The following is a 17,487-nucleotide window of genomic DNA, read 5'->3' on the forward strand; positions in this document are numbered from 1 at the left end:
GACACTTCATACAAGTGCATGACAAAAAGGTTACCACCTTTAATTGGTGTGTAATTGAACGCATACAAGTAGGTCCCAGGGGTGGAAATAAAACAGTGAAAATGTTTCCCAGGGAAGCTTTTTGGATATTTCTACTGAGAACTAGAAGACCACAAGGCTTTAATATATCAGTGGGGACATAATCAATTTTTGGAAAAGGATTTAACTCTTTATGTCTTTTTTTTTAAAATGATTTAAGACGCATACTCTCATATATAATACCCATTTCAATTTCAATATTATTGTTTTATTAGGGTGAACAAATAAGCTTAGGACGTTCTAAAAGAACTAATATTGGCTTTGAAGATATATATATACATATATTTTTCCAATTCCTCACACTAACTGAAGTATTTAGGGTTAAATATAATAGGAGTATAAGAGCAAAATATAAATTATTTTATTTTCCTGAGAAACTTGTCCCTATTTAACCATAGAATATTATTTCTCCACTATATCGCCCAGATAAGAGTTAATCATTCAGGTCTGTTTTTAGTAATTAGCCACAGTGTTTTTGCATTTTCTTAATTACAGTGACTATATATGGATTGAATGGTCACTGATTGGGCATCTACGATTAAGGCATACTAGCCGAAACGCGTCAGATGCTAAGCTGACAGCACTGCCTGTGTGCAGTTTTTACTACATGATATTGTAGCACCTATGAAGGAGGAATAAAGGATTACACACCTTAAATTGAGGCTCGCTGGTTTTTCTTTATGTTTTGGATGTCACTCCCATCTGCCGCCTAATTGACAACTAAACAAAACGATTTATATGATATATGTATGAATATACATATATATTTATGTGCTTATAGGTGTACATACACATATTAACACATACATATATATATATGTATATGAGCATATACATATATATTTACAGGGAACACACAGTTCCCATAGACCGCTATGTAAAGGAACTTTTTCCCCTAATAATTGCTTATTTTGGGGGCAATTGGGGGTTATTTTGAAAACTAACCAGAGGTCTCACACTTGTAATGGCTGGTTATTTAGCGCTCCACTTGTAATCTAGCCCTTTATCTGCCAATCACTGTGCATAATTCAATATTTTGTAGGGAACAAAAGTCTATGGGTTTGAACTAAGGGTTCTAATAGTTTAAAAAATAAACAAAGAAACAAAATAAATAACATAAAAACAGAGAGATTGATAGAAAAAAGAAAGAAAATATGAACGATACTTATGAGTATATTCATCTACATGTAATAAAAATGTCAGAAACCGTGTATATACTGCAGCCACTTACAGAGTAAAAGGGTTTAATACATTCAGTGAAGCTGGACATTTATAGAGCTATCATGCCCATTATTTATCTTCCAATTGCTTAACATCAAATAATTTTTTGTGTAAATTATGCTTGTGGTATGATAGTGTTTTAGAATTTTGTTTGTTTTAATATTAAGTTCTAGGGAAGATTCAAAATATATTTCAAAGGCACCATTTAAATGTATTATTAGTCGTAGTAGTAGTAGTAATAATAATAATGTTTAAAGGGACAGTCAACACCAGAATTTTTGTCGTTTTAAAAGATAGATAATCTCTTAATTACCAATTCCCAAGTTTTGCATAACTAACAGTTATAATTATACACATTTTGCCTCTGTAATTACCTTGTATCTAAGCCTCAGCAGACTGCCCCCTTATTTCAGTTCTTTTGACAGACTTGCATTTTAGCCAATCAGAGCTGTCTCCATGGTAAATTCACGTGCATGAGCTTAATGTTATCTATATGAAACACGTGAACTAATGCCCTCTAGTGGTGAAAAACTATCAAAATGCATTTAGATTAGAGACGGCCTTCAAGGTCTAAGAAATTAGCATATGAACCTTCTAGGTTTAGCTTTCAACTAAGAATACCAAGAGAACAAAGCAAAATTGGTGATAAAAGTAAATTTGAAAGTTGTTTAAAATTGCATGCCCTATTTGAAACATGAAAAAAAAATTTGGACTTGACTGTCCCTTTAAGATAATAAAGAACATAATTCATGCTTACTTAATAATTTAATTTATCTTGGTGGTGAGAGTCCATGAGTCCTTACATATGGGATTCAACACCTGTCCACCAGGAGGAGGCAAAGATACCCAACACACTAAGAGCTTTAAGACCCTCCCACTTCCTTTGTACCTCACAATCTAAACGTATAGCCTAGTAGAGGGCAATAACAGAAAAGTAGAAAGGCAAAATATGGTTAATGAGGTGCAAACTATAACTGCCACCAACCTGAAAAAATAAATGAAATGTTTTGGATGGGCTTTGTGGACTCACCACCAAGAAATACATTTATTTATCAGGTAAGCATAAATTATGTTTTCTTTTTTAAGGTGGCGAGAGTCCACAAGTCATTACATGTGGGAATCAATATCCAAGCTGTGGAGTAAACTAGAAACAATGCGTGTGACAAAAAATAAGACAGTCAGCTATTTACCGGATACTGCGGCCTGTAAAACCTTCCTGCCAAAAACAGCCTCCAAAGAGGAAAAAACATGTAACTGATAAAACTTTGTAAATCCGAGCAAAAAGGACCAAGTTGTTGCTTTGCAAATCTGTTCGACTGATACCTAAATTTTTAAATCTGAGGAGGTTGCAACTGAATGAGTAGAATGAAAAGTAATCAGTTGAGGAGGAGACCTACCTGCCTTCAAGTAAGCTTTATGAATCTCATTTTTTTAACCAAGAAGCTAAAGAAACAGCTGATGACCCTTACAATTCCCAGCAAAATGGTAAAAAACGCTTGTGAGTTGACAAAACTGTTTAGTTGCTTGTAAATAATAGTTTAAAGCACTTTGGACACAAAGAAAGAACTACTATCTCTTGATTAATGTTCTTTGAAGAGACTACTTTAGGTAAAAAAAACTAAAAAGTGTATGAAATACTACCTTGTCTTGATGAAAAATAAGATATGTTACTTCAAAAGAGAGAGCAGATAATTAATTAAAGTGAAGGTAAAGTTGTAAGCTTTTAAATACATAAATTCATTACTTATTATTAGCATAATCTGATCGCTAAATTATACTTTCTATTACTTTTAAAATTATCAATGTACATACATTTATCTAAACGCTATGGTTTTGATGGCGACTCCTCTCTCTCTCTAGTTCCTGCTTTGTTGGTCTGTGGCGTATAGAGCGGTCCCACCCGCTCTATTACGTCTCTCAAAATCGTGTGCACGATGATCGGATCAGATGCTCTGATCAACCACGCCTGCGCAAATCGGGGATTCAACTGTACTGTGCATGCGAGGCCATTATGCAAAAGAGAAACGGGAGCGCGCAAGGGATTTAATATAAATAATAAAGAATAGCGCAGAATAGCGCATGCGCAGAGATTAAGGAGGCATGCGCAGAGATAAAGGAGGCGGGTGATATGGAGTGACGGCCGCCTAACGGCCAGATCATCAATTGGATAACAGAAACACGTGATATAGCCAAAACACAAACTAAACAAAAACGGGCTGAATTTGTGTACCAGCAGTAATTGATTTAAAACGCTAATAACTCGAATTACACTAAAATTTTGAAGGTTTGATGAATGAAAGTCATACTGATTTTAAACAAAGAATGACAAACTGGATCGGCATCAAGGCAAGTTTACCTTCACTTTAACTCTCCTAGCCGAAGATATGGCTAAGAGAAATAACACTTTCTAAGACAAGACAACAACTGAATGTATAATGCCTTAGTGATAGGTTTAAAAATTAAATCAAGCTTTTTTTTACAGTTTTATCCTCTACTACAGTGATTTTTAACCTTTTTTTTTTTGCTGTGGCACACTTTTTTACATTAAAAAATCCTGTGGCACACCACCATCCCAAAATTTAAAAATACATCACACATTGTAGCCTAATACAGCATATATATACACACACACACACACACACTGTATGTATTGTGCTGTTATGCCATGCCTCCTACAAACTACCCCTGCACTGGGTGTAAAAAACAAGCAAAGTTTAAAAAATATGTCACACTGTTGTCAGTCTGCCGTGGCACACCTGAGGATCTCTCACGGCACACTAGTGTGCCACGGCACACTGGTTGAAAAACACTGCTCTACTAGATGAGAATCTTTTACCCCTAAAGTTTATAAAACTTCACAAAGTAAAGATTTTAGATGTTCAATCGTAAAATTGAAAAACACAGCCTCAGAATTCTGATCAGGATTAGAATCATGGTCCTCAGAGGATATTTCACCCCCTGAAGGTGGATCAGAAACCTCAAAATCTGAATAATGTACTGGTTTACTAGCAACCTCTGCCACAGGCAAATCAAGTTTGGTCAGAGAAGGAGATGAAAGTTACTTGCACTTTTTTGAATAGACTTAGTTGCCAAAACCTCTGAAATAATATTTTTCACATAAAATCTGGAGAAGAATCATTGGATCCTCCCCCTATAGAGGACCCCACTGACGGAGGACAAGACACCTTAGTTAAAATTGTAGGAGTAGCCTTGTGAGAAAGTAAGACAGAATTTAAACAGGAACTTCAACGTTTTGTAGGAGGACAGACAGTAGTCAGCTTGAAAAGCATACACTTATTTAATGGAATTAAAAAAATCAGTGGATCTCCCTTCTAATGGGTCTGAATTGCCAGAAGGGACTGTTTCAGTCTGCCCCATTGGGACACAAGTAGCTAAACTGTAATAACAGAAATAAAGATTTTAACTTAAAACAGTTACAATGCTTACACAGGCAGAACTAAACCGTTGTTAATTTCTATGTGTGCACAGGGAACTGAAAGTATAACAGAAAGTATAATTACTGATGAACAAGTGTGATAACTTGTACTCTGAATTAGATAACCCAAGGACAAACAGACAATGTTTGAAAAATTGTCACATATAGTGAAACAATGAAATAAATTAAATCCTCCTAGTGAAGGCTGTAACCGGAGCAAAGAAAAAGCCAACTGCCGCACTGAAGAAGGAAAAAAAAAATCGCTGTGAAAAGACGGTGCTGCTCTGAGAAATGTCTGCCACCTACTCAGTAGATGAGGAAACTAGCGTGCGACTCATTGCACTACCAAGAGCAGAGAAGTTAAAAAAAAAAAGTCAGGAATTACAAATTTAGATAAAATAAAGCAACTGCACATAGTATTTGCCCCCCTAAAACTTGTCAAACTCACATACTACTCCCTGAGTGCCAGTAGAACTGTAAATATGCACAAACATAAATACACAACAATAGTGTGCACAAACATAAACCTTCAGTACCAATACTATAATACTGACTGTGCATGCCTGTGACCCAGTGCAAATGGCTATGAAGTACAAGAATCCTGTACCTACTAATAGCCTGTGGGCTATGTGAGTGTGCATACTTAACTGGGAAACACCCGTTCCACTGAGCATACACAGCTGCAGAATGTCTGGCTTAGTAGAGAGCCCATCCAGTACTGTTGACAACAGCAGAGGATATGCCATAGGAGTACAACGAAAATGCCAAACAGGAGGAGGCAAAGGACAAGTCCACGCAAAACCTGTGGCAGGTTATAGATAAAAATGACTTTATTTAGCCTTAGTACTCCTCTCTAACCCCATCTTCTTATCTTGGGGAATCATGGGTTATTAAACTCTTTCCAAAGAAAAAAACTGGAGCATCGTAATTTTTCACCCCCTCCTGTAAAGGCAAAGATTAAGACTAGGAATTACCGGGAAGTCTTCAGTATCTTTGCCTCCTCCTGGTGGACAGGTGTTAAATTCCACATGTAAGGACTCATGGACTCTCAGCACCTTAACCCCTTGAGTGCTAACGACGGCTCTGAGCAGTCGCAAATTGTCCCAGTCAGTTGCTGACGACAGCTGAAAGCCGTTGTTAACACTCACCCACCTTGAGGGCAATCTGATGTGATTGATGTCACTGTGCAACTTTATTTCAAGTTAGAAGGCTGTATCTTAGGCATCTAAGCAGCTACAGACCCCCAAGACCAACCGTTGGAAAGGTAATCGCCTAACCTTTCCAACGGTATAAGTCTTGGGGATCTGTTAAAAAAAATAAAAATATATTTATATATTTAACAAATTTAAAAACAAACTAAAAAAAACAACTTCAAAACCAGCTTAGCAACCAGGTGGGAAATGGCTTAGCAGCCAAAGGGTAAGAAAGGAGGATGATAAAACTGAGAATACATTCTATTTGGTAATTTAACAATATAGTGCATGTGACAAAGTAATCAAATATGTATCACTAATAGTTACACTACTTTCACTGGAGAATGTGATTAAAATAAAATATTCTATTAAAAAAAATATATTGGTGCTCTTTTATTGTTTTCAACACACACCAATCTGAAATGTGAATATGTCACTAGTGACATGGATGATCACAAATGAATAGAAAAGTAAGGGAGTGTTTATTTAACCTATTTTAGGGGGAGCTGGGTTGGCAATGTAAATCATCTTTGTACTAAGTTACAGGGACACTGAACCCAAATTTTTTCTTTCGTGATTCAGATAGAGAATGCAATTTTAAGTAACTTTCTAATTTACTCGTATCAAATTTTTCTTCATTCTCTTTGTATGTTTATTTGAAAAGCAAGAATATAAGTTTAGATGCCGGCCCATTTTTGGTGAACAACCTGGGTTGTCCTTGCTGATTGGACAGCACCAATAAACAAGTGCTGTCCATTGCACTGAACCAAAAACTTGCTGGCTCTTTAGCTTAGATGCCTTTTTCAAATAAAGATAGCAAGAGAACAAAGAAAAATAGATAATAGGAGTAAATTTGAAAGTTGCTTAAAATTGCATGCGCTATCTGAATCATGAAATACATTTTTTGGGTTCAATGTCCCTTTAAGCAAAAAAAATTAAATTCACTGAAGACTACTGCTCTCTGCAAAACCTACACATGCCCATGTAGACTTAGCTTCAGCATGAAATGAACAAAAGTTAATTTGTCAAATCTTCTACATTTAAAGGGACAGTCTAGGCCAAAATAAACTTTCATGATTCAGATAGGGCATGTAATTTTAATCATTTTTCCAATTTACTTTTATCACCAATTTTGCTTTGTTCTCTTGGTATTCTTAGTTGAAAGCTTAACCTAGGAGGTTCATATGCTAATTTCTTAGACCTTGAAGGCCACCTCTTTTCAGAATGCATTTTAACAGTTTTTCACCCCTAGAGGGTGTTATTCATGTGTTTCATATAGATAACACTGTGCTCATGCACGTGAAGTTATCTGGGAGCAGGCACTGATTGGCTAAACTGCAAGTCTGTCAAAAGAACTGAAATAAAGGGGCAGTTTGCAGAGGCTTAGATACAAGATAATCACAGAGGTTAAAAGTATATTAATATAACTGTGTTGGTTAGGCAAAACTGGGGAATGGGTAATAAAGGGATTATCTATCTTTTAAAACAATAAAAATTCTGGTGTAAACTGTCCCTTTAACTGAAATATATATATATATATATATATATATATATATATATATATATATATATATATATATATATATATATATATATATATATATATAAAATGCATATAAAAGAGAAACAATTAAACATAATAAAAAATGGATTTTGTTAATTTTAAAAATTATGAAAATGAAAATATGCAGAGTTGGGTTAGCATAGGCAATTAGACACAGACTAAATCTCCCATAATTTGCTACTTAGACTATCTCCCATAATTTGCTACTTAGACTATCATAATGGATTTCTTTGTTCTAAATTATGTAATTACATTTACTGCATAACTGTTGATATTCTGTATTTTTTATATTAATATCAATAAAGCCTTATTAAAAAAAATGATATTCAAGCTAACAAGAATTACATGTTTGTGTAGCCCATCCAATGGACAGATTACTATTGATTGTTAAAGGTATATTAAACAGTAATCCTTTAGTAAAAAGAATATGTTCAATGAAAGTAAACGTAAAAAAAGAAACAGATTTTGTTAAAAAAGCAAACAACTTACTTGCTTTCTCGCTAAATAAGCACTTAGAAATTCTCAGTGTAGCCACTGCCCACAGCTGGATAAGAGAGCTATTACAGAACTTATGTTTCATGGTCACACAGGGCCCTGTCTTTAATATTGACTGGACCCTGGGCAAACATTTTCTTGCCCCCCCCCCCCATGCAATTTCGCTCTCCGTCGCAACATCCCAAAAAACAACTAAATCAATTTTTTTTTTTAAATTATTAGCCCAGCAGTGGATCATCTACTGCTGGGATAATTATTAAAAAAAAAAAACCTGGAACTAAGCAGTACTAATAAGTAAATAAATATATAAATTCCTCCAATGTGGATTAATTTAATATGCTTTTGAATGTGATTCTGGTGTGAGGTTAGCTGGTAAAAGAGATTTAGGGCTGGTTAAAGAGATTTAGGGCCGCCAACAGGAGCAAAGCAAGGTAAAGACAAATATAAGTTTACTGACTGGAACAGCAGAACTACCATGGGAATCTGTAAAATCTGAAACAGAGAGAAAAAAAACCTCTAAAAATAAACCTTACCTTAATGTGTGAAGTATCAGCATGACATTATACATCAGCCACAGCAGCACATGTCACTTCTTTGCTAGGAACAAGTTCCCTCTCACCCTGCACTAGAAAATGCTGCATGGAGGAGGGGAGCGTGTGTGCACTCACTTATTCTTCCCACTGACACCTTACTACAAAGCACTGTTTCCCTAACAAACTTCAGTTAGTTGATCTTAGGGCCACAGCAGAAAGAGCAGGGTTAAGGGGACCAGCAGACTGGATGCTGTCTGCCCAAGGCTGCAAGGATACAGTGAGAGATGAGTCACACAGCTTCAAGACTGAAGAAAGCAGTGTGTGCAACTGCACAGATGCTCAAATTCTCACGTACCTGCCACTCCAGCTTTCTGCTGCATGCGCCTACAGTCAGCCCTACAACCAGAGCAGTTACCTGGTAACAGTGGTAACCCCAGCAGGACCTTTTCAGATGCAGTGGGATTGGCTGGATGCCGAGTTAGGGCTTAGCATTCAGTGCTGCACAGTGCACATCTAAAACAGCACATGGCACTAGTTTGGCATGTCACATGACACCGGTACAGTCTGGCACAGTTTCTCACAAATAAATATAAGCAGAGAACTTTTGACTGTGACAGTATTAGGACTGACACTGTGTGTGTCCCATGTCACATGACATCAGAAGTCTGACATGAACCATAAAAAAAAAAAAAAATTAGGACTCTTGGGCCCCTTAACAAAGACTGGGCCCTGGGCGGCTGCCCCCTTTGCCCTGTGTTAAAGACGGCCCTGTGGTCACATGATTTTTGCAGCAAAAATCCTATACTGGATATGGGCAATAAACTAGCAGATATGTGTCTCCTAGAAACACTTCAAAGGGAAAATGAGTCCTTTGACTACCTGTAGAGACCACAGCCTCCTTGCAGGGTTGTGAAAGGAAGTAATGGACCCTGCAAAAATGAAGTTAAAAAAGTAATAAAAGATAAAATCCTATTAAAGTTATTTTAATACATATTGTAATGGTTTGTGTTAAGTATTAACCACATAGTGTTTCATTTTATTACAACAATTAAACAGACTGTTTTTTACCCCTTTAAAGAGATGCCATAGTTAACTTTTTTCCTTTGTTCCATTTGAAAAGAGGCATTTCAAAATGTATTTCACATGCAACTTTAAAAACCAAACAAGATGTTAATTTGTTTTACCAATGCTTAGATTTGACTAGTATGTTATTCTATAGCATGCCAATAGAAATGTCTTGTGATTAAAAAGAGTTAACTGTCCCTTTAATTTTTATCTGGCACAAATTATGATTGATGTGTAAATTATGCTCTTTCATTTGCAACATGGGGAAAAATGCTACTGGTGGGCCGGGGAACACTGAGACCACCATTATAAAACTATTTTTATTTAGTATGAGAACATTAATTTAAAAAAACAAACAAAAAAAAAACAGAAAAATAAAATACATTTTTAAATTATCCTTTTTTATGTCAAAAATAGAAAAAAAATTTGAACGTCCTTCTTAAATTAGAACATCCTTATTGAAAACATAGCAAAAATTATTAATATATGTATATACCGCTTAGCTAGACATCAATATCTATAAAGACACACCCCTCTTCATAATTTATGTCAATACAAGGTTATAAGGTCCTTCAGTTTCATATGCCTTTCATGCATGCATAAGAGCTTTGAAAAATGGTTTAATCTTACACAAACTGTTCTGACCCAATATGTCTGTTCTTATTCAATTATAAGATATAATTGCATATTTCAATTATTAGATGCAAATGAGCATAAAATGAATGTCAAAAAGTCAGATTACACATCTCAAGCCCGTTGTACAATAAAAATAATTGATGGGATCATACATATTAAAATATATTCATTGAGTAACTCTGAAAAATCATATCACAGCTCTTTCCAAGAAATACACATGATTTCCATGTAAAAGATATACTTTAGAGAGATTTATGCCTGTATCATAAATGATAGTTAAGATACAAAGTACACATTAAGGAAACAATATAAAAATGTCAACGTATTACTAATAATTTGTAGGCGTCTGCACTTGTGAGATTTAAATAATGTAGATCTAATACCATTGGGATTATATAAAATGAAAGAATAGACCCCATAAATTTTAATTAGAAAATGAAATAGATAAACTATAAGCAGGACTATATGCCAGCTCTGGCATCAGGTTTTATGCACAAAATACTGTAGTGACCCTATTAAAACATACATTTTATTGAAAAGTGAGCTTCCTTCATTATTAAAATGCTACACAGGTCTATGAAAGTGCAAGTCGAATATTATAAAAATACAGATAAGCTCATAAGATTTATTCCATAAAGCAATAGGTATATACTATACTACTAGTGTCATATACTATACTACTAGTGTCACACTTTCTATATAACTGTCTAGAAGCAGTAAAACAAATAAAAATGGCTGGTGTATCTGCAGATGAATTTAAATTTGAAAGTCAAAAAATAGAGAACACAATTAGACGGGAATTTGAGGAGTAATTACGCAATTTATTGTACTTACAGGTTCGACAAACTCAAATTTCTTCTTTTCTTGTACCTCTTGAATTTTAAATATGTATTCCAATGATGCATGTGAGAAGTTCTGGTGTTCTCTGTCAATAAGGGAGTCTGCCTGAAAAAAACATAGGTGCGTTATAGGTTCTTTCTATTAAAACATTTAAGGGCCTGTGTAGAAGGGTTCTTTACTGTTTTATTGTTGTTTTATTGTGTAAAAACAAGATTTACAATTTGTCCAAAGAAAAAGAGATATGGTTGTAAAAAATAAATTCAGCTAGTTGATGTCAGGTTACATTTTTAACTATATATATAAAATATTTTTACCTTGACTAGAGATCCTAACAGGAAATTCATTTATACACACACACACACACACACACACACACATATATATATATACACGAATCGCTGTAAAGTGAAGCGCTGTAAAGTGAGGTATACCTGTGTATATATATATATATATACTGTGTATATGTGTGTATGTGTATGTATATATATATATATATATATATATATATATATACACATACACACATATACACAGTATATATATATATATATATATATTTAGGGCTGGGCGATATGGGCAAAAAAAAAATCGCTTGCGATTTAATCGTGATTTTCTTATAAATGACTATAACACCTTCATTTTGCATTATAAAGTTTATTTAACACTACAGAATCTTAATGTACATGTTTCTCAATGTCCAATACACTCTTGGAGCATAATAATACAAACCACAAAATAGTTAAAATAAAATGTGCTGCCTGTGTCTTATGACACACAACATTGTCATGTTTTCTTTGACAATCATTCTAACTGTGGACAGTGGCACGATTAACAAATAAAGCAGTTTAAGCCACATACACACACACACACACACACATATATATATATATATATATATAATATTTTTTTTCTTCTTCTTTTTTAAACATTTTAATTTGACTGAAAATGAGCCCTGCTCCTGTCCAGGAATCCATTAAAGGCATATAGCAGTAGGGGTGGGGGGCTGCTCCTCACAGAAATGCTATGCCTTGCTGATATAAGATACATTGTAGATGCAGTTAAGTTAACCCAGCAGCAGAGGGGACTGCAGTTTTAGCCTTTTTGGGAGCCGTGGGGTTAACTGCATCTGCTATGTATTTAAGCCATTTCTCAGAGAGCAGGAGATTATGTGGAAGGTTTTCCATAATGTTTTCATACCCTAAGTTTCAGACTGCAGAAGTCCATAGGGGGAAATATACTTTCTCTGCTCTTCATTCCTGCATGGGCTCTGCTTTTAGATTTCTAGATTGATCGGCTGCTTATGAGAACAGAAAGTGAAAGTAAAAGCCATTTTACAAATGTGTGCTAAAAGCAACCACTAGATGGAGCTGGTTTGCAAGAAATCACAAATAAATCAATGCATTACAGCCACTTCTAAAGGAATTTTTTATGTAGGAAAAAATCACGACTCCTCGCGGTTTTAAAATCGCGGTGATTAATCGTGGTTTTAAATCGCATATGCAATTAATCGTGCAGCCCAAATTTTATATATATATATATATATATATATATATATATATATATATATATATATATATATATACATACACACGTATATCTGTATGAAACATAATAAATAAACATGTTTGCTTTCTATAAATAAAGTTTTGTGATGATAAAGCACTGTCTGTTCAAAATTAGGGACCAGAGAGAAAAAAATATATAATTAAAAAACTAAACAAACAAAAACTGATTAAAGAATCAGTTGTAAGCATAGTGGCTTTTATTGTTCTGGTTTATGCATAATAGTATTAAAGCAAATTAACTATACTATTATGACACAAGAAAATCAAGGGCCTTGCACCTCTTATTATAAATAAGGCAGGATATGAATTAATAGAAACCTATACAGAAGGGATTTCTGGAACAAATGTGAGGCTACCAAGATCTACAGTATATTGCAATGTTTAGCGTTTAATCCTCTTAACATTTTGGAAAAATATTATTTTCTAACTACATGCTGACTACTGTAGGATATTTACCTTAAACAGGAGTATAAATCCGGTACTCAATATGACTATATTTCGTATGCACCAGATATGTAAGAAGTTATTGTATAAGTGCCTCCCAATGATAGCAATGTGTAAATTACGTATTACTGTGTGAAGTACCTGAAATGTTATGCTGCTTAAACATTAAAAAAAAAAAAAGAAAATACTAAAACTACAAGATTAATACAAATGCAATCAAGGACCAAGCTCTTAAACAATAAAAACACATGAAACCCTTTCTAAAGATGAAATAAAGATTTGGAGTTTATGTAATGTAATATTGTACATTGGTGCAATCCCATTACGTATTGGAGATGGGGGTGAATGAGCCTGCTGATGTGCTAGTGATTTAATAGGTGATGGTTTAAAAAGTCTGTGCTGCTGTGTGAGGCAATTGTTGTTTTGAGTTATCAGAAACAGATGTGGATCTTTAAAATGATTGTCTGTTTGAGCTTTCCATAGCTACTTCAATCCATCTACATATGTACTTTTGCAAAGTCACTTCAGCTATGGGGAATACAGTTTTTAACGCTGTCTTCTGGTGGGTTGATATCAGAGTTAAGAGCAAAATTTGGTGAAGTCTAATGTTCTATGTGACACGTTTTTCCATTTTGCTAAGATATTACTCTAAACAAACTCCCCTTTGTAAGATTTAGTGTTGGTTTTCAGAAAAGAAGTGATACATTTAAGCTCTATTCTTTGTTGTTGGTGGCAGGGTACTGGTTAGTAAATATTTGGAGGTTTGTTCCTACATGTGTAATATCTTATTTGGCTCAGTTGAATATGAAATTATAACCTTTATCATTAATGTGATGAAAAGCATTTTAGGACTAAAGAACTACGGTACTTATCTGCTGTCAAAATCTCTGTTTTTATGTTGAGAAATGAGGCTTAATGGTTCCGTATAAATAAATGAATTTTCTGGGAACCACTTATGCTTAAGAAAAAAAAAAAAGTCAAAAGGCAATCTATAAATGTAAGGAAGATATAAATAATTATATATTAAACAAATAACTATTTTAAATAGACAATGTACACTCCTAAAATATAATATACTTGTAGTTTTTTTTTCTATAATTAAAAGCATTATAGGGACATGAAACCCAAATTTATTCTTTCCTAATTTAGAAAGAGCATGCAATTTTAAACAATTTTCCAATTTACTTATATTATCCAATTCGCTTAATTCTCCTGATATGCTTTGTTAAAAAGCATATCTAAATAGACTCAGTTGCTGCTGATTGGTTGCTGCACATAGATGCTTCGTGATTGGCTTACCCATGTGTATTGCTATTTCTTCAACAAAGGATATCTGAAGAATTAAGCAAATTAAATAATAGACGTAAATTGAAAAGTTGTTTAAAATTGTATTCTCTATATGAACCATAAAATAAACATTTTGGGTTTCATGTCCTTTTAAATATTAAAGATGATCCTTTTCTTGGGTATATTTTAATGTTTAGTGCTAAGAGCAGTTAATAGTTATCAAAGCTTACCACTAGATGGTTCTAGTAAGCAGTTGCTGATTCGGCTAGGGATTTTTTTTAGTATGTGCATATTTAATATCTTGAAAAAATGAAAGGAAAATGAATTACCACACTCTCCTCTGTCTAAAATATAATGTACCAATGAGCTTGAGATTGTAAAGAAGGGCCATCAATGCTAAATTTGATTTGATGATGATAATTGTATTCCATTTACCAGTTGAGAAAAAAGTAGAACTAGTGGAATAAGGACTGCTCCACAGCAGGTCAGTATTTACATATCCTATTTGAGAGATTGTATATAACAGGACCAATAAAGAATAAAATGTCAATGCAACAAAAATAAGTCAGAAGGGAGATCATTATCTGGAGACTGATTTTTAGCTATCCATTTTCTCCACTCTGCATATTTAACTAATATTTCTCTATATAAGAATTAAATGCATCCATATAAAGTATTTGCTTGTCCTATTACAATGTAGGTGTGCTATTAAACCATGAGATGTCTATGTAGTATTGTGTAGAGAATAGCAGAATTACCAACATAAGGTATTAACATAAAAAAATGAGCTTCCTTTTGTTGAACATTAAACTACCAGTTCCATGTTAGATGTAATAATGTGGACAAAGGCTTACACAATACAACAGTGATTTATCAGTAATGATAATAAAAACCTGCTTGTTTAAAAGATAACAGATTTCTGGTCCGTCATACACAGTTTTTATTTATTCTTTTTGGGGGGGGGGGGGGGTTTGCCCCCCCCCCCCAAATCTGACTCATAATTGAATTGAAATGGCAAATCCCTATTTTCTGACACTTGAATGTTAAAAAAAATGTTCAATTTAACATTTGATCATCCATTTGAAAGTTTCTATAGAAATCTATAGGAATACACATTTAAAGGGATAGGAAAGTAAAAATTAAACTTGCATGATTCAGATAGAGCAGGGATGGGGAAGCTTGGTACTCCTGATGTTTTAGAATTACATTACCCATGATGCTTAGGTACTCTGAAGTCCAGTTGAGCATCATGGGAAATGTAGTTCTGAAACATCTGGAGGGCAAAGGTTCCCCATCCCTGAGATAGAGCATGTAATTTTAAGAAACTTTTAAACCCACTTATTATTTTCAAATGTGCTTTTGTTCTTTTGTTATCCCTTGTTGAAAAATAATACTCACATATCCTACACTAGTAGAAGCTAGCTGCTGATTGGTGCCTGCACACATTTGTCTCTTGCGGAATCTGTTGGCGCTCTACAAATACCTGATAATAATATAAAAAAAAATAATAATCTTGTGATTGGCTAACTAGATAGCTGCCAGTAGTGCAATGCTGTTCCTTCAGCAAAGGATAACAAGATAATGAAGCAAATTTGATAATAGAAGTAAATTGGAAAGTTGTTTAAAATGGTATGTTCTGTCCAAATCATGAAATACATTTTTGTGGTTTTCTTTAAATGTTAATATTAGAATGTTACATTTAGTATTCAAGTGCTACATTCTATATTCCCATATATTTACCAAGCAGATAAAAAAATTAACTTACTTTTGTTGAAGATTAAACTACTAGTTCCACTTTAGATGCAATAATGTGGACAAAGACATACACAACACAACAGTGATTTATCAGTAATGATAATACAAACCTGCTTGCTTAGAAGCAAACAGATTTCTGGTCCATCATACAGGTTTTTTTTTTTTTTTTTGCTTTTTCCCCCCAAATCTGACTAATAATTAAAATGAAATGACAAATTCCTGTTTTCTGACACTTGACTGTTAAAACAAATGTTAAATTTAACATTTTATCATCCATTTGAAAGTTTCTATATAAGTCTATAGGAATACACATTTAAATGTAACATTCAATATTCAAGTGTTACATTCCATATTCCCATATATTTAATAGGCAGATAGATATGGAGGTACATAATTTTTTCTGCAAAGGACTTGATAATGTAATGTCATCACACGCAATCAGGAAGTGTTCATAGTCTTGGCACTTTCTCATTGGTTGTGGTGTGGGGTCAAATGACAGATTTCATATGTCCATTTAAAGACAGATTTTCTGCAATTTCAAATAGAAATGTGCATGTCTCTCGAAGATATAGGTGATAACAATAAAAATGACAAATATATATTAAAAAAAAAAGCAAATCATCATTAGGCCGTTTTGGCTGAGGGAAAAGCCTATCTCCTTCAATGGGTAAACCAATTAATTCTGAGAATAGCCTTATAAATATATCCCAGGCTTTAAAGGGACCCAAAAGTCAAAATAAAACTTCTATGATGCAAACAGAACATACAGTTTTCAAGAGACTTTCCAATTTATGTCTATTACAAAATTGTACAGTATTTGTATATGTATACTTTCTAAGGCACCAGCTAGCACTGAACATGTGCAAGAGTTCACAGTATATACCTATATGAGTCTGTAATTAGCTGTTGGCTGTCACATGACACAGGGAGCTGGCCAATTGAAGTCAATTTTTAAATCTGCTGGAAAAAAATGCTTTAAAAGGGACACTCAAGTCAAAATAAACTTTTATGAATCCGATAGACCAGCAGTTTTAAGACACTTTTCAATTTACTTTCATTGTCAAATTCTGCACAGTCTTTTTATATACACACTATCCGGGGAACAAGATCCTACTGAGCATGTGCACAAGCTCACAGGGTATACGTATACTAGTCTGTGATTGGCTGATGTCTGTCACATGATACAGGGGGGCCGGAAAATGGGAGAAGAAATAAATCTGTCAGAAAAAATCTACTACTTCTTTGAAATTCAGAGTAGGTTTTAAATCATTGTCTTGTATTATGTACTTGTTAATTATGCAATTATACTGTATTGAGTGATCCTTTAATCTTTACCTTTGTTAAATTCCATAATGTATCATATCACCCCTCTCCT

General features: G+C 34.0%; 1 protein-coding gene across 1 annotated transcript in view; it reads right to left on the reverse strand.

The window, feature by feature from the left end:
- ARHGAP42 (Rho GTPase activating protein 42) overlaps positions 1–17,487 on the reverse strand; it is a 530,853-nt gene that overhangs the window by 234,729 nt on the left and 278,637 nt on the right. The window contains exon 5 of the mRNA XM_053708589.1: positions 11,056–11,166. Coding sequence (XP_053564564.1) covers positions 11,056–11,166 — 111 coding nt within the window. The remainder of the gene's footprint in view (positions 1–11,055; positions 11,167–17,487) is intronic.

The sequence above is a fragment of the Bombina bombina genome, chromosome 3 (assembly GCF_027579735.1).
Source record: "Bombina bombina isolate aBomBom1 chromosome 3, aBomBom1.pri, whole genome shotgun sequence".
NCBI lineage: Eukaryota > Metazoa > Chordata > Amphibia > Anura > Bombinatoridae > Bombina > Bombina bombina.